This window comes from Canis lupus, chromosome 23 (genome assembly GCF_011100685.1).
Source record: "Canis lupus familiaris isolate Mischka breed German Shepherd chromosome 23, alternate assembly UU_Cfam_GSD_1.0, whole genome shotgun sequence".
Lineage (NCBI taxonomy): Eukaryota > Metazoa > Chordata > Mammalia > Carnivora > Canidae > Canis > Canis lupus.
The window spans coordinates 51017890-51045195 of NC_049244.1; the positions used below are offsets into that span (position 1 = coordinate 51017890).

Here is a 27306-nt window from a genome sequence, read left to right on the forward strand (position 1 = left end):
TGTGTGTGTGTGTATTCTTTAGGATTTTCTACGTGGAGGATGTTTCTTCCTAGAGGAGTTTACCAATATTCCAACTCCTTTTACTGCTACTCATTTAGTTGTAATTACCCTTACAACTGTCAGTCTTCATACTAACAGATTGTTAAATACCAGGGCTTCAGTTTCCCCAATACTATTCTAAGTCCTCACTATTCTGTTTGGACTACTCATCTCTCAGCAGCTATGTGTCTTCCTTCATATTTTGCAAAAAAAACCAATTAACATTATAAACACAGACATCATTTACTGTGAATGGAATGACACGTAAATTTCAGACCTCTTCACTCAGGAGCCCCTTCCAAGGTTCTCAGAGGGCCTCTCGCAAAAGTAAGATGGCCTAAAGGTAATTGGTTAAAATTCTTTCTTTTTCCATTCTGATTTTTCTCTTTCTCAAACTTCTGATGTTGATACGCACTTGGAGTCGTCACAAGCATTTGGGGAATCTGAAAAAGGGAAATTGAGTTGGGAAGACAGTATTAAACCTGCCATTTGGAAACATTTTAGAATGCTTCAATAATATAAGCTAGACATCACATACTAAAAATTTTGATGTGCATGAATTTTTTTAAATTAATGGAATAAAAACAAGAAAGATGAATTTAAGCATAGAAATTATTCTGGCAAAAAAAATTGTAACTTTTGGGATGCCTGGGTGGCTCAGCGGTTAAGTGTCTGCCTTCCGGCTCAGGGCGTGATCCTGGAGTCCTGGGATTGGGTCCAACATTGGGCTCCCTGCATGGAGTCTGCTTCTCCCTCTGCCTGTGTCTCTGCCTCTCTCTCTCTCTGTGTCTCTCATGAATAAATAAATAAAATCTTTAAAAAATGTAACTTTTTTGCAGATTATATTACAGGTGAATTCATTAAAAGAAAGATACATTTTCAACAAAAACTCTTGGATTGGGGCACCTAGGTAGCTCAGTGGTTGAGCATCTGCCTTTGGCTTGGGTCATGATCCTGGAGTTTTGGGATCGAGTCCTGCATCAGGCTCCCTGCATGGAGCCTGCTTCTCCCTCTGCTTGTATCTCTGTCTCTCTCTCTGGGTTTCTCGTGAATAAATAAATAAAATTTTTAAAACAAAACAAAACAAAAATCTCTTGGATTAATTCATAATCCATTCAATGAAGTGGAGTCAGTTATTTAAATACATTGAAGAAAGATTTAAGTGTCTTGCCAATTTCACTGACTACAACATAAAAATCATACGACTTCAAGGACATCTAAGATAAATTGGCTTATGAGTTTCATCATTTCAAAGACAATTTAAGCCTAGTCATTTTCTAAAAACACTTGAAATGCTCCTAATCCTATAATCATATAAAAAATTGATAAGCTTTTTTCCAAATTACATGGTATATAATATTTACACAGTATTATCAATAATAAGCCATAAACCTGAAAGAATCTTTTGAAACTACCAATAATAAAAAAAACTAATGGCCATGCTAGATGAAAGGTTATATAATTTTTATATTCTCTCCCCATAAAGTAATATATAAAAATGGTTCTCATATGAACAAGTGGTTATAGAACATGTAGACAAGAATTGCAAGTGGATGCACCTGAGCAGCTCAAGTTGGTTAAGCCTCTGACTCTTGGTTTCGGCTTATTATTTTCCTGTATTTTGTGATATTGGTGGAATTCATCAACTTAATTTTTATTTATAATGATTTTTCTCATCCTCTATATAATTGCACTTTTAAACTTAATTTTTAAATATATTTTTTTAGAGCAAGACAGAGTTGGGGTGCAGAGGGAGAGAGAGAGAGAATCTTAAACAGGCTCCACACCTAGCATGAGGCTGGACGTGGAGCTCGATCTCACAATCCTGAGACCATGACCTGAGCTGAGATCAAGAGTTGGATGCTTAACCAACTGAGCTACTCAGCCACCTCATATAGACATCATTTTTGTATTCTTTTTTTCTAGAAAGCACTCCTCCCACTCACCACTAATCATATAAGATTTAGGCCCCACAAAACATGAATCTGCTCCTAGCCAATAAGCTTCAACTTTCTGTGTTCTGCCCTTCTCCTACAGAAGCCCCTGAATCTGCATCCAGTCTTTTTTTCTGTTAAATATCCTTCTAAGCCTGGGCTCCCATGTATATGGCTTACTCTCAGCAGCTTCCTTAAACCAAACCATTAGCCCCTTGACCTTGACTTAGTTCTTAGCTCTTGTCTCCCTGTCTTACCAGTTTCTGGCTCCACATTCAAACTCCCCATTCTTACTTTTGTCCCCCTTGACTAAGTGATCTATTTGGACTCCTTCTCTTCCTTTTTGAAATTAGCGTCTCTTAGCTCCCAGCTCTGCATGCTGATTGAGGCCTCTCCTGTGGCTTCTGGTCACTCAGGTGGACTTTAGTTGACATATAAAATGATATCACCCTTCTTTCTGACAAAGGCTAATCTTTTAGCCTCTGCCTTACATCTGTCCTTTCTAGGACTTTACACAAGAAATTGACTGCACCTCTTGTCTGGGTTTTTAGCCTCTAATTGTACTTGTGGCTATGTGCATGCTCAGGTGTCTCTTACCTCAACAAACCATTCTACTCTGCATTTTTCTCTTTCTCTTCTTGCCATTTAAGTCAAGGTTCGTGATTATGGTATCACCTGTTTTGTCACTTCTGCTTTATAGCTCCGTCCTTTCCTACCTAATGCTTCTCTCTGAGATCACCAGAGGCCTCCTTAATATCAGGTACGGTGGACTCTGTTCAGCCTTTATCTGAAGGCTTAAACACTGGCCACTACCTTTTTGCTTAAATTCTCTGATTTCCTGGATTTCTGATATTACTTTTTTTTTTCTCTTTTACTCCCTAGTCTTTTTTGAGGGATTCTTTTCTGTTTTAGTCCCATAAATGTTAGTGTTATCCAGTGTTTTTGTCCTCAGCACTATTCACTTCTTCATTCATCCAACTGGGTGATCTATTATTTTTACTCATTCCTTTGTCAGTATTTGTTGAGCATATACATGTGGTAGGTACTGTGCTAGGTGCTTGGGAAACTGTGATGAATAAGACAGATATAGTCTCTGCATCATAAATCTTGTCTATTCGAGAAGATAAATATTAAACAAATAATTACACTTCCATGGCTTCAGTCATCATTTTTTTTGCTAATAACTCCTAGATCTATGCCTGAATCTTTTTTGATTATTAGGTAAATTATAGCCAGAACATCTGAAGTGATAAAAATCACTGAGATTGAAAAAAAATATGTGATTACTTTGAATTGTGACATTTCATGAAGCAAAAGCACTGGATCAATCATTTTAAAAGATATTATTACCGCAGCTTTTACATAGCCTGGAGAATCTCGGTATGTAGCAAGAATACTGTCTAAGAATCTGAGATTCTCATTTTGGCTCTGATTTTCACTTTGACCTAATTTTCTTTACTAAATATTTACTGTTGAATGAATTTAAAAGATTAATAGAATTAATGTGTATGAAAAAGTTAGCTGTCTTTATTTATAGCTAAAATAATAACACAATAGAAATAAGCTGGAGTGACCATATACCTCAGTTTTCCTAGGATATCCTCAGTTTATATCTGTCATCTCAGCAAAATAAAATAGCACCTTTATTTTACTCCTTTTACTTTCAAAATTGTCTCCATTTAGACAATAAATTATATGGTCATTCTCAAAATGTTTTTTCAAAGAAAACCATTTTCTTGATGAAATATTTGTGATTATGCTTCCTTTTTAAAAAATTCTTAATTTTTTTAAAACTATTTTACAGTCAAAAATTGGTGGAGTACAAATATTTCTGGAATAAGACTCTTTCACTACTTACTTTTACTAAAAGGGAGCTAACCAGTATTAAAAATGAAGTATGTGATAATTTTCAAAATTGGACTTCACTGAAAGGAGAAGTTTTTCTACAAATTAAATCCATAAGTGAAACAGCCTTGACAGGTTTGTTATGTATATTTACAATGTAATCATCTTCTTTTCTTTTTTTGGGTGTATGGTGCATCATATGTAATGAAATAATTCTTCATTTTATGTGATGGGACTTGTGATCAACTTTTAAATTTGTTATTGGTTGGTAAACTAGCAGGCTGTTATGGCCTCTCTGAACACTGGAATTCAATAATTATAGGCTGACCTAAGATAAACCATGATACATCTATCTGGAGCTGTGACCAGAAGTCTGTTTATTACTGTTCAATGTGCCAATTTGTACTTTAAATTTTTTCTTCTGTTCATGACTTTGTATTTCATGTTGGATCAGTCTTTCCTCGGGTAACTGATAAATTCTGGACAAAATCACTACTTAAAAACACTGCACAGTGACCAAAACTTAATCGTTAATATAACAGAAGAAATGACAAATATTGAGAGAAGGCATATTACTGAGTGAAAGAAGCCAATCTGAAAAAGCCACATACTATAAGATTCCAACTAAATGACATTCTGAAAAAAAGGCAAAACTATGGATATAGTAACGAAATCTGTTTTTGCCAAGGTGGAAGGGAAATATGAATAGGTTGAGTTGAAGGATTTTTAGAGCAATGAAAATACTTCATATGATACTACAATAGTGGGTACATGTCATTTTACATTTGTCAAAACCCACAGAATGTAAAACCCAAGAGTGAATTCTAATAAAAACTAAGAATTTGGGATAATTATGATGTGTGAGTATAGGTTCGTTGATTATAAGAAATGTCCCACTCTGGTGCAGGGTGTTGATGATGGGAGAGGCTGTGCATGTATGGAGAGAGGTTATGTGGAAATTCTCAGTACTTTCTGCATAATTTTTCTATGAAACTGATATATTTTGTAAAAGAAAATAATGGAACTGGGTAAATTCTCTGGGGTTTTATTTTTTATTTTTGTTTGTTTGTTTAAGGCTGTTAGATTGAGGGCAGGGTACAGTGTGTTCCATACAGGGAAGCTAAGACTCTGATAGAAATCTATAGTGTTTTTGGCTTAAAGACTGGAGGACACAGATTAAGGCATCCTCTGAGAGAGAATATCCCAGAAAAGAGATGATCAGAGAGAGCGCTCAGATTTTTGCATATAAACTCTTTCCAAATCTTTGGCCTATTCTTGAAATACATGTGCACAGGGAAAATTTTAAACAACGCATCAAAAGCCAAAATAATTGATATTTTAGCTGCTGCTTACCCAAGGGAAGACGTATTTTACAGTTTGGGTTCAGCCAGGTTAACTGCTTATTAAAATAAAACCATGCCAAAATCACTAACCTTTAGACAAGCATAAGAGATTTCAGGGTCTCCATAACATAACATCCTCAATGTTCAGGATACAACCCCAAATTTCTTGGTCTGGAAAGAAACAGGAAAACATGGCCTATACTGAGTTGATCCAGATGATATAAATGACTAACCAGGATTTCAAATTAGCTGTTAACTATGTTCAGTGACATAAAGGAAAGTAAGCTAGTAATGAATGAAAAGATAGAATACTTTAGCAAAAAACTATTAAAAATTGGATATTCAAAATGGAAAAGTACAATACCTGAAATAAGAATTTACTGGATAGACCTATATAGCATATTGTGATTATAGAAAAAAAAATCAGTGAATTTAAGATAGATCAATAGAAAAGATTCATTTTAAAGAGGAGAGATAAACTTTGAAAAAAAAATGAACAGAACCCCAGAGCCCTTAGGATGGATTAAAATGTACCATAAGTGATAAATATGAGTAAGTATGAAAGACTATTTCTTTGAATTAAAAAAATTGTATATTCTTAAAGTAGGAATTATTATTATACGTAGGGTTTATAAAGTATGTTAACCTATGACAACTAGAACATAAAGATGGAGAGAAGTGGTAAATAAATCCAAATAGTTGCACTTTTTATATTTTATGTGATTTAATATGATAAATATTATATGTAGACTAAAAGATATATAATTCATAAAGCAGTCACTACAAAATAAATACAAAAAGATAAAACTAAAAAGCTAATAAACACTAACTCTTTTAAAGGTATCCAAACAGTGGAAAATTAATGTTACCTGTCTCTAAGATTTATTATGTATTATGGCATATGGATCATCATAGATTAGTGGAACAAAATAGCCTGGTAAATGATCCTATTTGTATGACTACTTCACTTTTGACAAATGTGTCAAAAACAATCCAATGTGAGAAAGTCTTTCAGCAAATTGTGATAGAACAACTGAATAAGCATATGGCAAAATATACCTTGACTGCTACATGAAATTAATTCAAGATAAATCATAGAATTAGAGATAAAAGCTAAAACTATCAAAGAAGAAATAGAGCAAATATCTTCATAAATTGGTAGTAAATGAAGGTTTCTTAGATAGGACATAAAAGTAAGAAAAAGACTAAAACTTGGTATGTTAGACTTTATCAAAATTAAAAACTTCTGTTCATCAAGACATGCCATTAAGAAAATGAATAGGTAAGCCACAGACAGAAAAAATATTTTAGAAAAACGTGTCAAAGAACTGCTGTCCAGGTTACATGAAGAATACCAACAAGTCAGTAACAAAATGACAAAAAACCCAATCAAAAATGGCCAAAAGATTTGAATGGACACTTTACAAGGAAACATACAAATGACCAATAACGACATGAAAAAGTGCTCAACATTATTGGTCAAAAGGGAAATGCAAATGTCAATAGTACATACTCACCAGATTGGTTAAAATGAAAAAGCTTGAGAATAGCAAATGTTGGTGAGAAAGGAAAGCAAATGGAACTCTTATACAAATTGGTGAAAGTATAAAATGCTATAGCCACTTTGAAAAAAGATCTGACAGGTTTTGTTATAAAACTAAATATATACCTAACCAATGACCCTTGAAATTCTTCCCTTAGATATTTATGCCCTCCACAAGTAAAAACATATGTCCACACATTTATCCTAAAGTGTTCTTGTGGCAGGCTTGTAGCCTTAAATAAAATTAATAAAAAAATAAAATAAATAAAATTAATGTTCTTATAGTTTAAATGTATTTATTAATATATAAATAATATATTAAATATATATGTACATATAAAATACAGACCCACATAAATATGTTGAACTGATTTTTGACAAGGGTAAGCAAGCAGTTCAGTGGAGGAAGGATAGCCTAGCCTTTTTTAACTGACTGAAAGTAATATCGGAGACAATTGAGTAATTGGAGTAATTACTAGAGTAATTGGTTATCTATAGGCCAAAAAAAAAAAAAAAAAAAAGCATGATGTACAATAGGAAACCTTAATAGTTAGAACCTCAATAAAATTAAGAACTTTTGCACTAAGACCTGGTAAAAGGATGAAAAGGCAAGTTACAGATTAGGAGAAAACACTTGTGGACCACACAAAGGACTTTTATCTAGAATACATGAAAAACTCTCAAAACTCTACATTTTAAAGAAACAGTGTAATTAGGAAATGGACAAAATATATCAGCAAAAATTTCACCAAAGAGGATATGCAGATGGCAAAAAGCGTGTGAAAAATTGTTCAACATCATTAGTCAATTAGGGAAATGCAAATTATAACCATAATGAAATGAAATCACATCTATTAGAAATGTCTAAAACTGTAGAGATTTCCTGAGAACATAATGACCTAAAATAATTTTAAGTCCATGTGGCTAACAGGACTAAGAACAACAGAATGATCTTATCGAGATAAAGAAATATGTAAGAGTAATACTAATAATTGTACTTAAATTAGTTAACATTGTATGATAGTTCTTCTGAAAGCGAAAAACCTGTATTAGCTATAAACTTTGACAGTATTACAAACATTTTAAATGACAAATACTTTTAAAAAAACTCTCAGCTTTTATTTATGATCTACATGGATGTATCTTTATGGTATGATTTGATTCTGCATGGCATAGTTCTTCAATTGAAAAGTTGATATAAAAAAACATGAAACATTTTTATAAGAAGTGAAATAACCTCCTAATTCATATTCCTAATTCCTTTATCCTAACATAATTATTTTCATTTTCTCATTTTATCTCCTATTCCAACACATGCTCATCTATTTTTTGCATATTTATAATCACAATGTAAATGCTAATAAGTATTCTAAACTGTAGTGTTATTGGCTGAATTTTATCACTCCCCTAAATTCATACATTGAAGTCCTAATCCCTCAGGACTACAAATACAGTTACATTTGGAATTAGAGTCCTTAAAGAAATAAAGTGGATGGGCTCTAATCTAATGTGATTGATGTTCCTTATAAAAAAGAGGAAATTTGGAAACAGATACATACAGAGGGAAGAGTCTTGAAGACACAGCCAAGTGTCTCCAAGCCAAGTAGAAAGGCCTGGAACAGATCCATCCTTCCTGGCCCTCAGAAGAAACTTACCCAATTGATAGCTTGATCTCAGACTTTTTAGCTTCCAGAACTATGAAAAAAAAATCAATTTCTGTTGCTTCAGCCACTCATACAGCAGCCCTAACAAACTAATAAATATAGTGAACCCCATACACATTGCACAACATTATTTGAGATACTTTAAAAGATTTGCACATTAAAATTTAGGCTTAAAATCAAAGTCCAAAAAAGAAACAATATTCCTAGAAAAGGCATTGCTTAATATTTTACTGACAAAATATGTTGATTATTGAATAGCAGATATGAGTGAAATATTTCCTACCCCTCTAAGGAGTGGATTTCTCTTTGTGTAATCAATATATTTTAGTTCAAATTTTCTTAGATTAGGTTTTCTTAAACCAGAGCACAGGATTTTATTTTTCCAGAAATTTCAGGAAAAAAATATTTTTAGGGTAGAATCACCACACTAAAGGTAGACTATTTTAAGTAGAATCAATTTGCTTCCATTATCAAAGTAACTATTGATTGAATAGCTCTTGAAGTTTTAAAATTCAAGTTCTGAATTGGGCATAGAGATGTAGCCCACATTTTTCATAAAATTGAAGAGATTAGGGATAGGATAGGCCTATTTGTTTATCTTATTAAGAATGTTTGCTCCTTAAAAAAAAAATGTTTGCTCCTTTTGCTTATGTGTTTTACTACCTTATCTAGTCTGACATTAAATAATCTGGGGCTCAAAATGCTTGCCTATGAAGTGAAGGGTAAGGTAAGAAAAAAGAAAAAAAAATATTCAGAAACCGGTATATCAGAAACTAGGGGTTTTGCTCAACAATGACTTTACTCATTTAGTAGATATGTATTGAGCTCCTGTCATTTCTAGGACATCATGGTAGAAATTGTGGGTGGCATAAAAAATGAGTAAGATATTATCTTGACCTAAAATAACTTACAGTCTAATAGTAGGTCATATGTATGCATATGATCAGTGCAATAAAAATGGGATAGCTGGTGCGAGTTCCAGGAAGATGTAGGTCACTTCCAGATTGGGTCAGGAAAGATTTCCAGGCCATGGTAGCCTATGAGCAGTGGCAGGCCAGATGTATGAGGTCAGGAGGCCTTCATAGGGGGTACTGAGGCGCAGGGGAAACAGAAGGTGGGTATAACGACCAGAATAGGTTAATCTGATGGAGATAACTTCTGAACCCCAAATTGGGATACGTGACTGACAGGAAGTTGTAAAATGATGAAAGTAGGATTGACTATTTGACACCAGGATTGCCAAACAACAGGGATGTGTAATTTGCCAAGGGTGACTGACTTCACCTTCGTTGAGTTTACTCTCCTAATACCATGTCAGAAACATTGTTCCTGTTGTTTTGGAAATCTTGCTGTACTTTTCCATGTGTTAAGAATATATTTTACAAATAAATTTGTATTGCAGATTCTTATTATTTTAATGTCAGATAGAAAGTCATGTTGACACGAGCAGTTATTTTCGAGACAGATAGTAGTGTATACTTACAGAGTCAGCCTGCTAACCTAAGCAGTATTATTCTGGCAAATGAAAAATAGGTGACAGCATGTGCAGACTCCTCTGCAGTGTCATTCTGATTTAAACACAGATATGATTAGGATATGAGACAATTTATTCAGCATAAGGAGCCACCTTGATACAGAAATACCCAAGAAGACTGTTTAGGCCTGAGGAAAAACTGCAACCTCCATATTTTTTTAAACTCTCTTCTTTTAAAATTTTATGCACTAGTGTGTTAGCAGTTTTCCTCATACAAACAGGTGCATATCCATAAATATTTAGAAGCACATAGTTATTCTTAGGAAAAAGATTCCCATATAAAGTAATCATTGGAATATAGTAGAACCTCACTTATTTGGTCCCTGCCAATTTATTGCCCCAGGTTTTCCATTTTGAGCAGTAATTAAAAGTGATGAAGGTGCCAGACCCTTTGTGCTCATGCCCTAGATCCGTCTTCAGGGTCATGTTCTCTTCCAGACATACTCGTCACCCACAGAAAGACATTTTGCATTCCTCTGCTTGGACTACGTTCCTAATCCTACTCATCGGCATATTCTCTTCTCTGTGCCCCGTCTGGCCTAGCAGCTGACTTCTCCTGTAACCACTTACCAGGCCACATTGCCCCTGCTGCTATGTCTGTCTTAGGGATGTCTGCTTCTGGTTTTCACTTGCCCACATGGCTGCTGCTTCTGCTGTGGTGGCTCTAAGACCAAGCCAGACTCCTCTGATACCCAGTCACGCGCTACACCCATCACACAGCCCAGGACAAGCTAACCAAGGGAGGGGATGCCAAGCGGAAAAAGCAGACTGTCCATATTTTCATATAGGTCACATCCTCATCAATTCAAATAAACTGTGGTTGTACAAATTTTATAGTACTTTACCATTATTGTCTGGTTTTTAAAATATTTTAATAGTGGCTTAAGACAGTCATGCTGAAGAGATTGATTAAGGGAGATCTTGATAATTATTCTAAAGGGTAATGTGCTCCATGCATTTCTCACAAAATTATGTAAAATTAGCACATTTAAATCTACATAATGCTGTCAAGGCATATTTCTATTAAGCTTAATCTAAGGAGATAGAATAATGCCAAGTGATTGCTATGATGAAATTCTGGTCTCATTTTGAGGGCACAGAGTATTACTAGAATCATTAAGGTATATTAACTAATACTTTCTGCCCATAAATTTATTAGTTTTGGACACTACATTCTTTTATTCCTCTCCACCCCTACTGCCTTTCTTCATAATTTGTATAGCATATACCCTAGTTACTTTCCTAGAAATGTCACCCAACCAGCTCATGCTAGCACATTTAAATTTACTTTTCTGAATCATGGTGCCAGGAAAACAATTTAATTTCAATAAAACTCAGAACATTATGCAGATATTCATATATGTGAGTATTTAAAAAGCAAAATGGATTGCCATTTAATACGATTTCAAGGCTAAACTGCGAAAGATTCTCATGCATCATTTAGTGATACAATCCTTTTATTTTTTTCAGAATAACTACTAAATTTAAATTTTTTGGTTAGGTGTCATTATACTGACAGAAAAGTCATCTTGACTTTCAACTATTAATTTCCTAAAAGAAAATAATCATTCTATGAGGAAATGATTTATGATTTAATTTTGTCTATTAGTAAACTTTGAATTTTCTTTACAGAAATAGAGATACTAAAGAAAAGTTTGACAGTGTCCCAGAGAAATAAGACATGCCTTGAAGAGGAAATGAAAAATCTGAAATTGTTGTCAGATGCAGCCATACTGAGATCTCAGCAGATTCAGGCATCCAAACAACAGGAAGTAAACTTGCAAACCAGATGCCATGACTTGCAAAAAGAAGTCGTAGGTAAAAGAAAATTATTTTTTGCTGTTGTTAGCAACTAGCCATAATAAGAAATGTCTAAATCTTTATTTCTCTTATAAAAAGTCTTGTTTTAATTATTTTATGTTGCAAATATGCCTAATTACTAGTAACTACGTCAATAACTGTGCCTGTGATCAGTGTTTACCATCTTCCCTTCCCGTTCTGCTAATTAGAGTGATGAGACTTAAGTGAATGTACTCCTTAATTTTTCCCAAATGAAAATATTAAAAATTGTGTTTTGGGCACCTTGGGCAAAGTTTTAAATTTCTACCTCAGAGGAGTAAGTGTCTTGGCACTAAGGCTATGTAATTTGCACTTTTCCCTAAAGGCAGTAGGAATCGTTGAAAGTTGGTAGTCAGGAGAATGATATAATATAAGCCGTGTTTTAGCAAAATTAAGCTATTAGCAGTGATTGGAGGTATTCCAGACATCAAGCAATTGGAGCTGGGTAGCCATTTAGAAAATATCTGTGCTGGTAACCCAGGCCTAGACTAACCGTAAGAAGCTGAAGTAGGTGGGAACTAACATTTTTAGGTCCTAATGTGCACTGTATATAAATTGCTTTTGTCAATTCCCACAGTGACTATGAAAAACAGGTATAATTATCCCATCTTGCAGAGGAGAGGATCAAGGCCTAGAACGGTAACATGCCTGTTTTCACATAGCTGATAAATGGCAGGGAGTGAACGCAGACCTAGTCAGATTCCTAGGCTCAAGCTTGTCCCAGTGTCTCCTTGGTCCTCTCCATCGCCAAGATGGGAAAACTAAGATAGAACCAAGATTGAGCAGACTACCCAGGACGAGGGAGGTGAACACCCGACTGAGTAGACGGGGCGAAGGAAGTCACAAGCGCTCTGAACCTCTTTTCTTGGGAATATTTAATAATGGGAACATTTTGTAGACTAGGAAATCTGGAAAGGAACTGATGTTAGAATGGAAAATAAGGACTCATTACATAAACTGGGAGCAGATATCAGATATTTTAATTTTCCCTTCTATGGATTGCCTATTTATAGATTGCATTATTGGAATTTTCCTTGATAATTCTTAAGAGCAGTTTGTATAGTGTAGTAATTATAATCTATATTTAATTTTTTTATTTAATTGTTTTTCTAATGTATAATTTTTTTATTGACTTTTTATGGTAAATTTCACCATATCCAAGTTTTTCGTTTTGTACAAATCACTGCCTTTAATTATTTCTGATTAGTTTTGGTTAAAATAGTGCCTCCCATTCTTAAATTATACAGACAGTCTCCTGAGTTTTCCTACATTTAAGTCTTTAATACAGGTAAGATTTATTTTTTATATGGTGTGAGATATGAGGGTTTAGTCTTTCCAAATGGATAACCGGTTTTATCAGTATTATATATTAAATAATCCATCCTTTCCACTGAATAGAGCTATCATCTGTCATATGTTGAAATTTTATACATGCTAGCATTGATTAGTATGTTCTCTCTTCTGTTCAACTAATTTATTTAATATACCACTAATACATATTTGTTTGATTATGATGACTTACTAGCATATTCTCATAGCTGGTAAGTCTTTTCTGCCTCTACTGTTTTTCTTAAATATATATTTGGAGGAGTTATTCTTTGATTTGAACTTTATAAGATCCTTGGTTTACTTCCAATCCAAAGACTCTAATAGATACCTAGTAAAATTCTTCTCATCCAGTCTTTATACTTTTCTTACATATTCACAAGCAGTTATTCTTCCATATAAACATTAAGGTACTTACATTTAATTCTAATCCCAACAGGGATTCTAGCTAGAATTGCATTATATTTATATACTAAGTTTTGGGGAATTGACAGTTTAGTGATACTAAGTCTTCTTAATATTATAAAATCTTCTCATTCAAGAATATAATATGTCCTTTCATTTCTTTAAATTTTTTTATGTTTTTAAATATATTTTCAGTTTTATTTGAATGTTTCTTTGTCATTCTTATTAAATTTATGACTATTGCATTTTTGCATCTACTATAAATGGATCATTTTCTCTATTTCAGCTTCTTGATATTTGTTTTTTTATTTCTTTGGTGCAAAAAGATGCTTTTATTATAGTAGAGAGACACGACTATGGGCAGAAAGAGCCGCACTGGGATTTTGAGGAGTAACTGCTTTTATACCTTTTAGTTAGTAGGAATTAGGGATAGTCTCTAAGGAATTCGTGCATGTTAAAAGCAAGGTTTCTAGGATCTTGGAGGGCTAGCTAATGTTAAGATAAGGTTGCTTTTAGTCTTCAATGAAATATCAACAGTAAGGCCGCAGTGAGTTCCTTGAGGGTTACACTCTGCTTGTCTCAGAGATTTATCAGTGAGCTGCAAGTTGTAAGGAGACAATTATTTTAGCTGCATTTCTCTTGCCTTTGTTCTCCTCGTCATTTACCTCCTGAACAATTTTGACCCTTAAATTTTAAAGATTGCTGAGGGTGGAAGATTTTATCTTCTGTAACTTTGTCCTGATGAATAGGGATGTAGAGATGTCCCCACCCATGGGTCAACATTAGTCAGTTGGGAATGTAGGAGTTATGAACAGAGGCAGAGGCAGCTGAATCCAAGGTAGACAACCTATGTAAATCTCCTTGAGTAGAAAGGATCATCTGTCAGTTTGAAGTTAAGGCACTGAAGGAATCTTGGCACCAGGTGGAGAGACATTGGAAAAAACAGCAAAACATGATTAAAATTATTATGAGAAAAAGAAGCCCAATAAAGAGACCTTTGATAGCTGACCAAAATCCTCCTCCCATCTGGGAATTTAACCAATTATTAAAGGAGAGAGAAGGATTGTTTATTTTTTAAAAATATTTTATTTATTCATAAGAGACAGAGAGAGGCAGAGACATAGGCAGAAGGAGAAGCAGGCTTCCTGCGGGGACCCCGATGCGGGACTCAATCCTAGGAGCCTGGGGTCACTACTGAGCCAGAGGCAGATGCTCAACCACTGAGCCACGCAGATGCCCTGAGAGAGATTGTTTAAAATGCCAATTTGAATATTTATATCTTTTAGTAATCCTGTTAGATTTTTGTGATAATCTGGAATATATACATAGCATTCTGTTTTTATGATGGCACGTGTTCATCCTGTGCAGCGGTTAAAATATCTAATACCATTTTATTTTGTAGAACTGCTTTATGAATGAGTTATTTCAGTGTTTAATAATGTAATGCTATTTTGAGAGTCCCTGAAGGCCTTAATTGTGTAGCAAGTGATGTTAGCCATCATATAGACTATTTCATTGAGAAAGCAATCAGGTAATTAATAAGAGGCACATTTATGGAAACAAAAGATAAATATAGGTTAATGCTTGGAACAAATAACAAACCCAGTGTCTGAGTCTCCAGTACTATCAGTGAGATTTTCAGGTGTTAGGTTTGAAGCATTCTCAGATAGAGTGGGAACAGGCAGTGGGAATCAGATGAATTTTTCTGGTTTGTAATTTAAATGTCTCTGATGATCCTTTTGAATGACCCATAGTGCAACAAGCACAAAGATTGTCTATATATGAGTTTTGTGGCAATTTCTTTGAAATTGGGGCAATTTCTTTGAAATTTCTTTGAAATACCCTCAAGTTGTCCATCATCATCAGTTTTTAGGGCTTTAGGAAAAAGAGCAATTTTAAGTAGGAAAATGGAAGAAGATTGGAAATCTTGGTATTTGTTGATAGAATAAACAAAGGCTATTTTTTTGTGTATTTATCTTCTATCCATCAACTTTATAAAATCCTTATATTCTAGTGTTTTTACTAGTCTCTCTTGGATTTTCTTTTTTTTATTTTTAGGATTTTAATTATTGGGGGGGGTACACAAGTAGGTAGAGCGACAGACGAGGGAGAGGGAGAAACAGGCTCCCTACTGAACAGAGAGGCTGACAGGGGCTCAATCCCAAGCCCCAATCCCTGGGATCATGGCCTAAGCTGAAGGCAGATGCTCAACCAACTGAGCCACCCAGGTGCACCTCTCTTGGATTTTCTAATTCTACAATTATGTTGCCTGCCCCAACACCCCTGAAAAAGAGTTCATCTATTTTTCCAGTGTTTACATCTGTTATTTTCTTATCTTGTTCATATCTTTTTAAATTCATTTAAACCCCTGAGACTGTGTTAAATAATAATGATAACATTGAGCATCCATATCTACTTCCTGATTTTAATTTAAATTATTTGGTATTTTGCCACTTGGAATTATATATGATGTTTTTGGTAGACATTTATTTTTAATTAACTATTTTGCTTCTACTCCAATTTTACTTATATGTTTCATATGAAATGCTTTTGAATTTTGTTAAAAGCCTTTAAGCATCTATTGATATAATAGTATTTTTTCCCCTTTAACTAACTGGTAAAATGGATTAGTATTATTGAATTTCCTGATATTGAAACATCTTTAGTTTTATGGAATAAACCCTACATCATTTAACTTTTTAAATATATAATTTGCTACGTGGTTATATTTTATTTATAAATTTGGTACATGTATACTACTAAGTGAGATTAGCTTATAAATTTTTGGTTATTAGGGGAAACTAATTTTATCAGAGTTTTGCATTAAAATGAACTAAATATCATAAATACCCTTTTTAAAAAAGATTTTATTTATTTATTCATGAGAGACACACACACACAGAGAGAGAAAGAGGCAGAGATATAGGCAGAGGGAGAAGCAGGCTCCATGCAGGGAGCCTGCTGCGGAACTTGATTCTGGGACCCCGAATCACGCCCTGGGCCGAAGGCAGGCTCTAAACCCCTGAGCCTGGCAGAGGGAGCCCCAAAATTCTTATTTTCACATATTTCCTCTATCTATGGCTAGGCCTGATTTCTGGTGTTTAATCTTGTGTGCTTTTGTTTTGTCTTTTATTATTTATCAGGCTTGCAAAACTTTGTTTTTTAGTCTTTTCAAACAACTAGCCTTTTTTTTTTTTTTTAAGATTTTATTTATTTATTCATGAGACACAGAGAGAGAGAGAGAGAGAGAGAGAGAGAGAGAGAGAGAGAGGCAGGACAGAGGCAGAGGGAGAAGCAGGCTCCATGCAGGGAGCCCGATGTGGGACTTGATCCCAGGTCTCCAGGATCAGGCCCTGGGCTGAAGGCGGCGCTAAACCACTGAGCCACCCAGGCTGCCCCAACCTTTGTATTTTTTAATGCTTTCCATTAATTTTATTTTCCATAACATTATTTTTTACTTCTATATTTATTAATTTCCTATCTCTAGTTTCTTTTTGTTTGTATGTTTTTATTTTTGAGACTTCTTTTTTATAGGATTTTATTTATTTATTTGAGAGAGAGAAAGACAGAGAGAGCAAGAGATAGCACGATTGGGGAGGAGAGGGAGAAGCAGGCTCCTCACTGAGCAGGGAGCCCAACTTGGGGTTGGACCCCAGAACCCTGGGAGCATGACCTGAGCTGAAGGCAGATGTTTAACCAACTGAGCCTCCCAGGCACCCCTATTTTTCAGACTTCTGAAGGAAATATTTCATTCTTTTATTTCTCATCTTTTTTTTTGTTTGTTTAATAGAGACATTTAAGGAAGTAAAGTTTTCTTTGGTGTAAAATTTTCTCAATCTCATATCTTTAATATGAATTATTCTTCTTTTCAATGGTGTCTAAATACTCTAATTTCTAATTTTTTTATTTGGTGAAAGGGTTTATCTAGGAGTATACTTCTTAATTTCTAAATAGTTAATTATTTGGGGAAGGAGTTATTTTCTTGGGGTTATTCTGACTGAATAATGTGATTTATAATAACTTTTTGAATTTGTGAAGCTTTCCTTTATGTTGTGTACATGATCAATTGTTATAAATGTACCTTAGAAATACAAAATGTAATTCTCAGCTTGATGGACATAATGGTATCTCAGCTGAGTGTAGGATTCTTGGGTTCTTTTCTCTCTGACTTCTGGCTTTCACTGCTACAAATGAGAAGTCTACTGTAGCTCTGATCCTTTTTCCTTTAAAGGTAACTCATTCTTTTGCCTGAAAGCTTGTTAGATTTTTCTTTTTCTTCTTTGTTCACTTTTTTCCATCAGACTTCAGTAGGACTACTCATAATTTTTGGTTCATGACACAGTCCTGGCTGGGACTTCATATATAATCTTGAATAGAATAAAATAGTAGGCATCTTTGTCTCATTCACAATTTTGTAAAAATATGCTGCTGAATAACTGTGGGTTTAATCAGAAATTATAATGAATGTAAGATATCTAAAGAAAGCCATTAAGAACACTGTATAGCAAAACTTGTGAGATACAGCCAAGGAGGGGTTTTGAGGGAGATGTATAGATTTGAATAATAATATAAGAAGGAAAGAACAAACAACAAACTCAAAGAATTTAAAAGAAAAAAAAATAAAAATAAGAGCAGCAGTCAGTGAAATAGAAAATAAAGATGATAAAGAAGATGAACAAAACAAAGCATTGATATTTTCCTAAACCAACAAAGTAGACTTTTGGCAAGTTTGATCAGAAGACGAAAGAAAACACGAGCAATGGAGGAGGGACAATGACTACAGATAAAGAGTAAAAAAATAAATAAAATGAAAGTGGATGCTGTTGACAACCTTATGCCAACAACTTTGAAATTCTAAATGAAGTGGACATACTAGTAGAAAAATATTTTACCAAGACTTACTCAAAAAAATTAAATGGTCCTATAACAATTAAAGAAATTGGAGCATTGCCCTCTCACAGAGAAAACACCAGATTTTTTTACAAGCAAGTTCTACCAACTTTCAAGGAACAAAAGATCTTAATTTTATACAGTATTTTCTAAACAACTAAAAACTAGAGATGATTTTCCAACTCAGTCTATAAAGCCAAGGTAACAGTTTTACCAAAATCAGGCAAAGATATTAAAAGTAAGGAATATTATGGGCCTATTTATATTATGAACATCAATGTAACAATTTCAACTGTATGATATTTAAAAAATATTTTGATCATATGAATATATTATCTATTTATAAAATTAAATAAAGTTGTAAATAAAAAAATTCTGAATGTGATGCTATATTAGACTTAAGAGAAGAAGACAGATTTAAGACCCATTTGTTTGAATATGCATTTCACACTTATAAATAAATTTCTTCAAAATGCAAGTTTTTTTTGGCACCTGGATGGGGCAATTGGTTGAGCTTCTGACTCTTGGTTTTGGCTCAGATTGTGATCTCAGTGTTGTGAGATTGAGCCCAGCATCAGGCTCAGTGCTCAGCATGGAGTCTGCTTGAGACTCTCTTCCTCTCCTTTACCCCTGCCCTCCCCCACATCACCACCCTGTGCTCTGCTCTCTCTTTCTCTAAAAAAAAAAAAAAAAAAATTCAAGTTTTCCCTCAAAACAAAGGCTATCATTCTTGCCTCTCTTTTGTTTCATCCTTTTACTGACTTAGAAACAAGCAGTTTCTTTGAATATTACAATTTCTTAAAAGAACAGTAAAACATTTGAGAACATGATCTCTTATATTCTTTTAAGAAACTATAATAAATATAATATTGCCTGATTCCCCCCATCTCTTCTTTCAGTCCTGGTTGATCTTAGAATGAATTCTCAACTGTTGCTTGATGTCAATTGTTCTTGGGTCAGATCTTGGGAAAACTATATTTTAAAAATAGTCTGAAAAGTAAGAACCACGTTTGGCCACCTAATCCTAGCATATTTAGAATATGTTGTTATAGGAATGTGTTACAGTTGTAAAAAATGGCAATGTATATTTTTAGAACAGAATAGCAAATTAAGAAGGTAAATCAGATTTTAAGGTAATGATCATTAACAAATGGGAAGAGGCAAAATTATGTGGCAAATGGCATAGAGATAACTAAAACAAAATAAATATTCCAAAATCAACCTCAAATTATGTAAGAAAAAAAATAGAAGGAAAAACTAGTACCAAAAAAAGATACAGAACTTACCCTAATCATGGAGGGATAAATCAACACTTTAAAAATTACAAAGGGTAAGATAGACAGGTCTTGCCTATAAAAAACATAGAATCTCTGACTTTAAAAACTGCCAAACAACCTAAAAATAGAAGATGAACAAAAAAATGTATATCATATATGATATGCAAAGGGTTACTATCCATACGATAGAAGGAATGTATTCAATTATGTGTGAAAACTTCCAAGACCCCAAGCAGCAAATGGTTGAAAAACAGAAGCAAACACAGAAAATATAATAAACAAGCACAAAATGTTGGATCACTAATAATGAAATAAAAAACTCACCTTTTAAAAAATTGGTGCAAAGACTTCAATGATAAAGTTTTACTTCATTTGATGACAAAAATTATGTGTTTTCTAACTCACAGATATGTTTGTGATCAAGTAATCTTAAGAATCTATGCTTGGGAAATAGGAGAAGAGGAAAAATTATTTATATGTAAAGATCATATTTTTATTAGTGAATGATTAGAAATACTTTATTCGCAACATTAATGAAATGGTTGATAACTTCTCATGTACCATCACCTGGAACATTAGTCAAACTTTTAAAATGACATTGTGAACATGGGATATCAACATGGGAAATACTATAATTGTAATATTACATAGTAAAAGAACCCACAAAATTTTGTGTACCTTATAATTATGTCAAAATACATATATTTATGAATAGAAACCAGAAGGCAACATGAAAATATTATTTTTATAAGTTTTAGGGTGATAAAAATATAAGTGATTTTCCCCCTCTTTTAGATGTTTTTCTCATGTTATTTTAATAACCCTTCTTCAAAAAAGAAAAAAAAAAAAAAAACCTTTACACATTCCACTTCCTACATTAAAAAAACCTCACCAAAACTCTGTAGTACTAATTAGTCACAGTTTTTATACTCATTAGGACCTCACCTTCATTAAAGTACAGCTATATTCAAATCAAAAGTACAGCTGGAGCCTTTGATCTGTGCAGTACTTTATGTAGAGGTTGTATAGTTATGTAAGCAACGTAGGCTCGTCTAAAGGACAGTGTAATTGCAGAGCCAAGTGGCACATAATTTCAGGACTAAATTAGGGTTTCATTTTTGCTGCTGCTGTTGAATGCATTGAACAAGTTCACTCCATGGGTAACTTGGAGTTAACACAGAGAGAGAAAGCATTTTATTTTATTTTATTTTATTTTATTTTATTTTATTTTATTTTATTTTATTTTATTTTATTTTATTTATTATTTTATTTTATTTTATTTTATTTTATTTTTTCTTCTTTCTTTCTTTCTTTCTTTCTTTCTTTCTTTCTTTCTTTCTTTCTTTCTTTCTTTCTTTCTTTTTCTTTCTTTCTTTTTGAGAGAAAGCATTTTAAAAGGCTGTTATATCTCTCTTGGTTGAAACTATTTAAAATTGGCGAGTCAGAGTGGACAGGATCATTAAAGCTGCTGATGAGACTAGTGATCTCAACCAGTGATGACAAATAGCACTTCCTATGAACCTACCTATGAAGGGCCCTGGGTTTCGGGTATTTTGTTTTGTTTGTTTATTCATTTGTTTGTTTTTATCCCACAACAGTCTTACACCCATGTTAGGGCTTCAGTATGGAAATTGTCAGAACATTTAGAAAAATGTTCATAAATGTGCCTCTTGCTTTAACTGCAGATACCCTTCTGGTGAACTGATTGTACCAACATATTCTTTTTTTTTTTAATTCATTTTTTCTAAAGTGGTCGCAGTGGTTTAGAAAAGCTACAAGTGCAGGAGAGACAGCAGGTTTCTGTCTCAGGTCTCAGCAGTGTTGTATCCCAAATTTGGTCAACTTTCTTCTCTGTGGGACCAACTGGGGATTTTCTCAAGTGTTCCCACATCCAGGGGTCTAAACCTGCCCTCTGCTCCTCTCCCCTCACTACCTATTTTCTACTTCTTATAATCTAATTTTATTTCTGCCTACTATCCATGAGCCTAGTCATTAGCCTCTTCCCAATACCTTATCTGTTCCCATCTCTTGGGCCTTGGGCTGACTATTCCCTGAGTTTAACTTCATTTTTTCAACAAGTGTTTATTAGACTTTGACCATATGTGGCCAACTAGCCTCAGCTTTGCTTTGACTTCTGGTGTGCAGGTGTTCTCAAGTTCTTTATGAGTCTTCATAGGACTTCTGACATCTAACTCCATACTGGTTGTAGGTGTTGGCACTCTAGCCATTCTTGACAGATATTTTCTCTTCTATATTAGAATAATATGCAAATCTCTTTAGCTCCAATTTTATTGTCATTCAAATTATTTTTAGTTGTGCCTTTTCTGCCATCACATGGCATTTAGTTTCATAATTTTCATGAACTTCAGCACTCTTATTTTTTTATTCTGCTTTCTTTTAAATGCATGCTTAATTTTTCTATTACTAACCAATTAATGTCCTTAAGATTTTCTGCTATCTTGATAATCATCTATAGCTTTTCCTTTTTTTTTTTTTTAAAGATTTTATTTACTGATTGATGAGAGACAGAGAGAGAGAGAGAGGCAGAGACACAGGCAGAGGGAGAAGCAGGCTCCATGCAGGGAGCTCGATACGGGACTCGATCCTGGGACTCCAGGATCATGCCCTGGGCCGAAGGCAGACACTAAACCGCTGAGCCACCCAGGGATCCCCATCTATAGCTTTTCCAACATATTCATGTCTTTTCAGAAATCATGTCAACCATTTGAAAAGAGGAAAAATCAGCATATCACAGTGAATATCTTCTCCCCAGATAAATGACTGGATTAACAGAATGGGCATAGCATTTTAGATTTTGTTTGGGCAAATTAAAATAAGGGCAGACTAAAAAAATAATAATAAATTAAATAAGTAAATAAAATAAGGGCAGACTGATATACCAAGGGTCTGATGACCAAGGGTCATCTCATAACCCTTTCTGTGTCTTATTTTTAAGAAACAAGAATTTGTTCAAAGAATACAATAGATAATATTTAAATTCATATTTGATGAGTGTTGTAAATGGTTTATTATCATTTATAACCTTAAATCCAATTCTAACCATTTGCATGATTTATACTCCTTCCTATGAATCATTTTACTGGGCCTCCATTGTTCCAGAACTAGCTTCAGGTGATAAGCATCATAATAAGGCTTCCTTTCTAGTACTAGTTGAACAACTTCCCTTCTGTTTTCCTTGCATAATTCTGTGCTCCACCCTCTGCTTACCATTATTTCTTTCAAAGCATTTATTCAAGCCCTTGTCTTGGAATCTGCTTGTTATTATCCATGCTCTTGTGTTTTATTCTCTCTTAAATACTCTCTCCTAGTAAATGAGCTAACAGATATGCAGTTGACCTGCGAACAACAGGTTTGAACTGCATGGGTCCACTTATATGTAGATTTATTTTCCAGCAAACATACTGGAAACATTTTTGAAGATTTGGGCGTATTTGAAAAAACTCAGACAAACCATATAGCCTAGAAATATTATAAAAAATAAGAAAAAGTTAGGTTTGTCCAGCACCAGTTATTGAAGAGACTGTCTTTTCCCTACTGTATATTTTTGACTGTTGCTATAAATTAATTGACCATGAATGTATGGGTTTATTTCTGGGCTCTCAATTCTGTTCCATTGATCTATATGTTTGTCTTTATGCCAATATGATACTGTTCTGATTATCATAGCTTTATAAGAAAGTTTAAAATTAGAGAGCATGATGCTTACAGCTTTGCTATTCTTTCCCAAGATTGCTTTAGCTATTCAGAATCTTTCATGATTCCATACAAATTTTAGGATTATTTGTTCTATTTCTGTGAAAAAAATGTCATTGGATTTTAATAGGGATTGTAGTGATGCAGTTTATTGGGGTAATATGGGTATTTTAACAATGTTAATTCTTCCAACCTGTGAACACAGAATATCTTTTCATTATTTTGTGTCTCCTTTAATTTCTTCCATTAATGTCTAATAGTTTTCAGTGTATAGGCCTTGTACCTCCTTGGTTAAATTTATTCCTAAATATTTTATTCTTTTTGATGCAATTGCAATGAAATCATCTTCCTAATTTCTCTTTCTGATAGTTCGTTACTAGTGAGAAACAACAGATTACTGCTTATTGATTTTGTACACTATAACAATTTATTATTTCTAAAAGTCTTTTGGTTTAGTCTTTCCATTATATATAATATTATGTCATCTAAATATAACGACAGTTTTACATCTTCCTTTTTAGTTTAGATGCCTGTTTCTTTTTCTTACCTAATTGAATTTTGTTAAATGGTGTTTCTGTATTTGTTTAGATGATGATATTATTTTTACCCTTCATTTTATTAATGTGGTGTATCATAGGGATTTATTTGTGGATGTTGAACCATCCTTGCATCCCTGGTCTAAATCCCACTTGATTAGGGTGCACGATCCTTTTAATGTATTGTTGGATTTGGTTTGCTAATATATTATTGACAATTTTTGCATCTATGTTCATCAGGGATATTGGCCTATAAGTTTCTTTTCTTATAGTATCCTTGTCTGGTTGATATCAGGATAATGAGGGCATAGTAAAAGGAGTTTGGGGAAATATATTTCTTTATACTTATAATTTTAGACTTATGCTTACTACTATATCATTATTGTTTTCCCTTATAAAGACATTTTAAGAATCATTCTAGTATTTTATATTCCCAATTCTCTTACTTTTAGAATTCACTTTTAGAATAAACTTATCTTTCTCCATTTTAAACTGTCTGACTATATCCTTGTTGTGTCTGTCCACCTACCCCCTCACCCAAAATTCCCCTCTGATGTGGAATTAAATGAAAGCATGTTAGGTCAAGAATCAGAAGATAATGACAGTCCATACATTAGCTAGACAACTCTGACATGCCATTTCTCCCTGATGAGTGGGTATCCATATCTAGGCAATGGATGGGTTGGGCTGAGGCCTTGAGGCCCCTCTGGGCTATAATGTGCTGTAATCTGATTCTAATTCTGATTCCATTTGTTTTCCAAAGTTATATAAATGTTCTTATTTTTACAATTTTACTTTTTTTGTTTTAAATCACCATTAAATAATTTCAACTTTGATTCAAGTATATAGTATTTATGATCATTATATTTCTGCATAAAAATTTTTAACCTTGATTTCCCACATTTTCCCTTTATCTTTTATAATATAGACGTTCAAAAATTTAAATTCAAGTAATAACTCTAGTCCATATAGTTTGATAGTGGTTTAAAAGCAAATAATAAGCTATTAATAGCAGCCTAATCCTTAATGCCAAAATTTAATCTTTTTCACAGGAAAGTAAACATATAAAATAAAACTTTGAAGATTAAATTCTTGGTTCTTTTTTAAAGGTTGATTTACGTAAGTTTTGTAATTTTATGTTTAGCTTACGCTAACATAACCTTCAAAATGCATGACTTATCTAAATTGATAATACTCCTCTCAGAGGCCATTGTGACCCACACATTAGTCCACTTAAATGATTTTCCTTTCACCTGGAAGAATAAAGTGTCCTTTACTTTTTGTCATTAGTCACAAATATAGGAAGATGGAGTTCAGATAAATCATTTCAGCATTAATGTCTTTTCTAAAGTTCATTTGACCAAATTTCAAATTTATTCCAAGTGAAAAAAACTTAAAATTTTTTTCAGTAAGCTTTTTGGTGTAATAAATAACACACAAATATTTTAATAAAATTATTTTGCATGTATTTTAACATCTTCATTGCATTTTTTAAAAACAGCCTCATCGAGACACAATTTAAATATCATAAAATTCGGCCATTTTAAGTGTACAGTTTAATGGTTTTTAGGATATTTATAGAAGTATATGCCCACCACTACAATCTAGAGCATTTCTATCACTCCAAAAAGAAACATCATGGTCTTTTAACAGTCACTATCCTTACCTTTCTGTCCTTCCCCAATCAATCATTAATACCTGTTCTGGACATTTCAGATAAATAAAACCAGACAATATATAATCTTTCATGTCTGACTTCTCTGATTTAGCATAATATTTTTGAGTGTCATCAAAATGTTGTAGCATGTATAAGTACTATATTCCTTAATTAGAAGCATCTCTATTTAAGTGAAAAATAATCATAAGCAGTGTGGTTTCAGTTGAAAAAAAATAGTGATCCAGGGGTCAAATAGTTCTGCTTTCTGGCTCTGCTTATGCCTTTTTCAGGTCTTTGGACAAGTTATGAATTTTTTTGACTCAATTACTTCATCTTAGAATGGAAATATGATAGTGTTTCTAACCTATCTTAGAGCATTAAGAGAATTAACAAAATAAAATGTTGGAACCCCTGAAAAACTATACAAATATAGAATATTAAACTGCATTTTACATCAGTTTTCCTGGTCTAATAGCAAACCAAATTATTATATTTGGGATAAAGTACTAGAATTTTTAAAAAGTACTCCTTTACTAACAAAGGAAAACTATCAATTTTAATTCTTATTTGCCCAAAGGTCCATTTGCCTCCACTAGTTTATATTCTAGTCAGCGGTGGTTAGCTTTAACAGTACTAGTCGCTCTTTCACACATGGACTCCTCCAGGCACCCAACATACCTGCTGCTTGTAGACATTTACAGATTATCCACTTTCTGGGTCAATAGCATGAGTAATAGCTACACTGTCTGAATGAGAAATAAATGACTACCCCACACACCCTGTGACCAGTATCTCGCCTCTTACTAGCATCTCTTTCCTACCTGCTAACCACTAATGCTATCCTTACATCACTAAAAACAAATTCACTCCCGTGAGTTCAGGTAGTTTTCCTATAGCAGTCTAAATAATTGCTAACATTCGTGAAGCGCTAACCACATCCCAGGCACAATATAGTCACAGCACACTCATTTATTATTACCCTCCTGCCCTCCTAGATTAATCACTTTTATTATCTCCAGTTTTCACATGAAATTACCGAGATTTAGAGGAATTAAGTCATTTGTCCAAAGCCTATTACTCATGAGCAGAACTGGAACCTGACTCTAGAACTGTGCTGCCAAGACTTGGGTTCTTAACCCTTAAATCCCACCACCTCGGGGGATCCTTGGGTGGCTCAGCGGTTCAGCGCCTGCCTTCAGCTCAGGGCGTGATCCTGGAGACATGGGTTTGAGTCCCAGGTCAGGCTCCCTGCATGGAGCCTGCTTCTCCCTCTGCCTGTGTCTCTGCACCCCCCGCCCCATCAAGAATAAATAAATAAAATCTTTAAAAAAAAATTCCACCACCTGGGAGCATTAAAACATATATATTGTTATCATTAATTTGTACTTCAGGAGAGCTACTGGGCCAGACCTCTTCCAGTACTAGTAGTAAGCGCAAGTTTCCATAAGGGGAAGGCAGAAAAGGCCTGGACAGGTTATGGGAACTACTGATGGGATATGTGATGGGTTATGAGATGTGTATGGGTATGTTTTAGGCTACTTTAATATGATTCTTTTGTTTTCTATTACCAAAATAAGCCATGTTCACTATTGATTAGGAAATCTCAACATTCACAGAGTTATAAACATTTGATGCATATCCTCCTAGGCTCTCTGTTTCGAGTATATATTTTTATAAGAATGGAATAATAGAGTTTTATAATCTCCAATCCCCCATTTCCTCTTTTATGAAAATTTACCATGTCAAAAATATTCATGATA

General features: G+C 33.7%; 1 protein-coding gene across 9 annotated transcripts in view; it reads left to right on the forward strand.

Moving 5' to 3' along the window:
* The window catches only part of LEKR1 (leucine, glutamate and lysine rich 1), a 169948-nt gene that overhangs the window by 73071 nt on the left and 69571 nt on the right, over positions 1 to 27306 (forward strand). For all 9 annotated transcript variants that reach the window (XM_038571291.1, XM_038571294.1, XM_038571287.1 and 6 more), the window contains 2 exons: positions 3778 to 3953; positions 11535 to 11720. In XM_038571291.1, coding sequence (XP_038427219.1) covers positions 3778 to 3953; positions 11535 to 11720 — 362 coding nt within the window. The remainder of the gene's footprint in view (positions 1 to 3777; positions 3954 to 11534; positions 11721 to 27306) is intronic.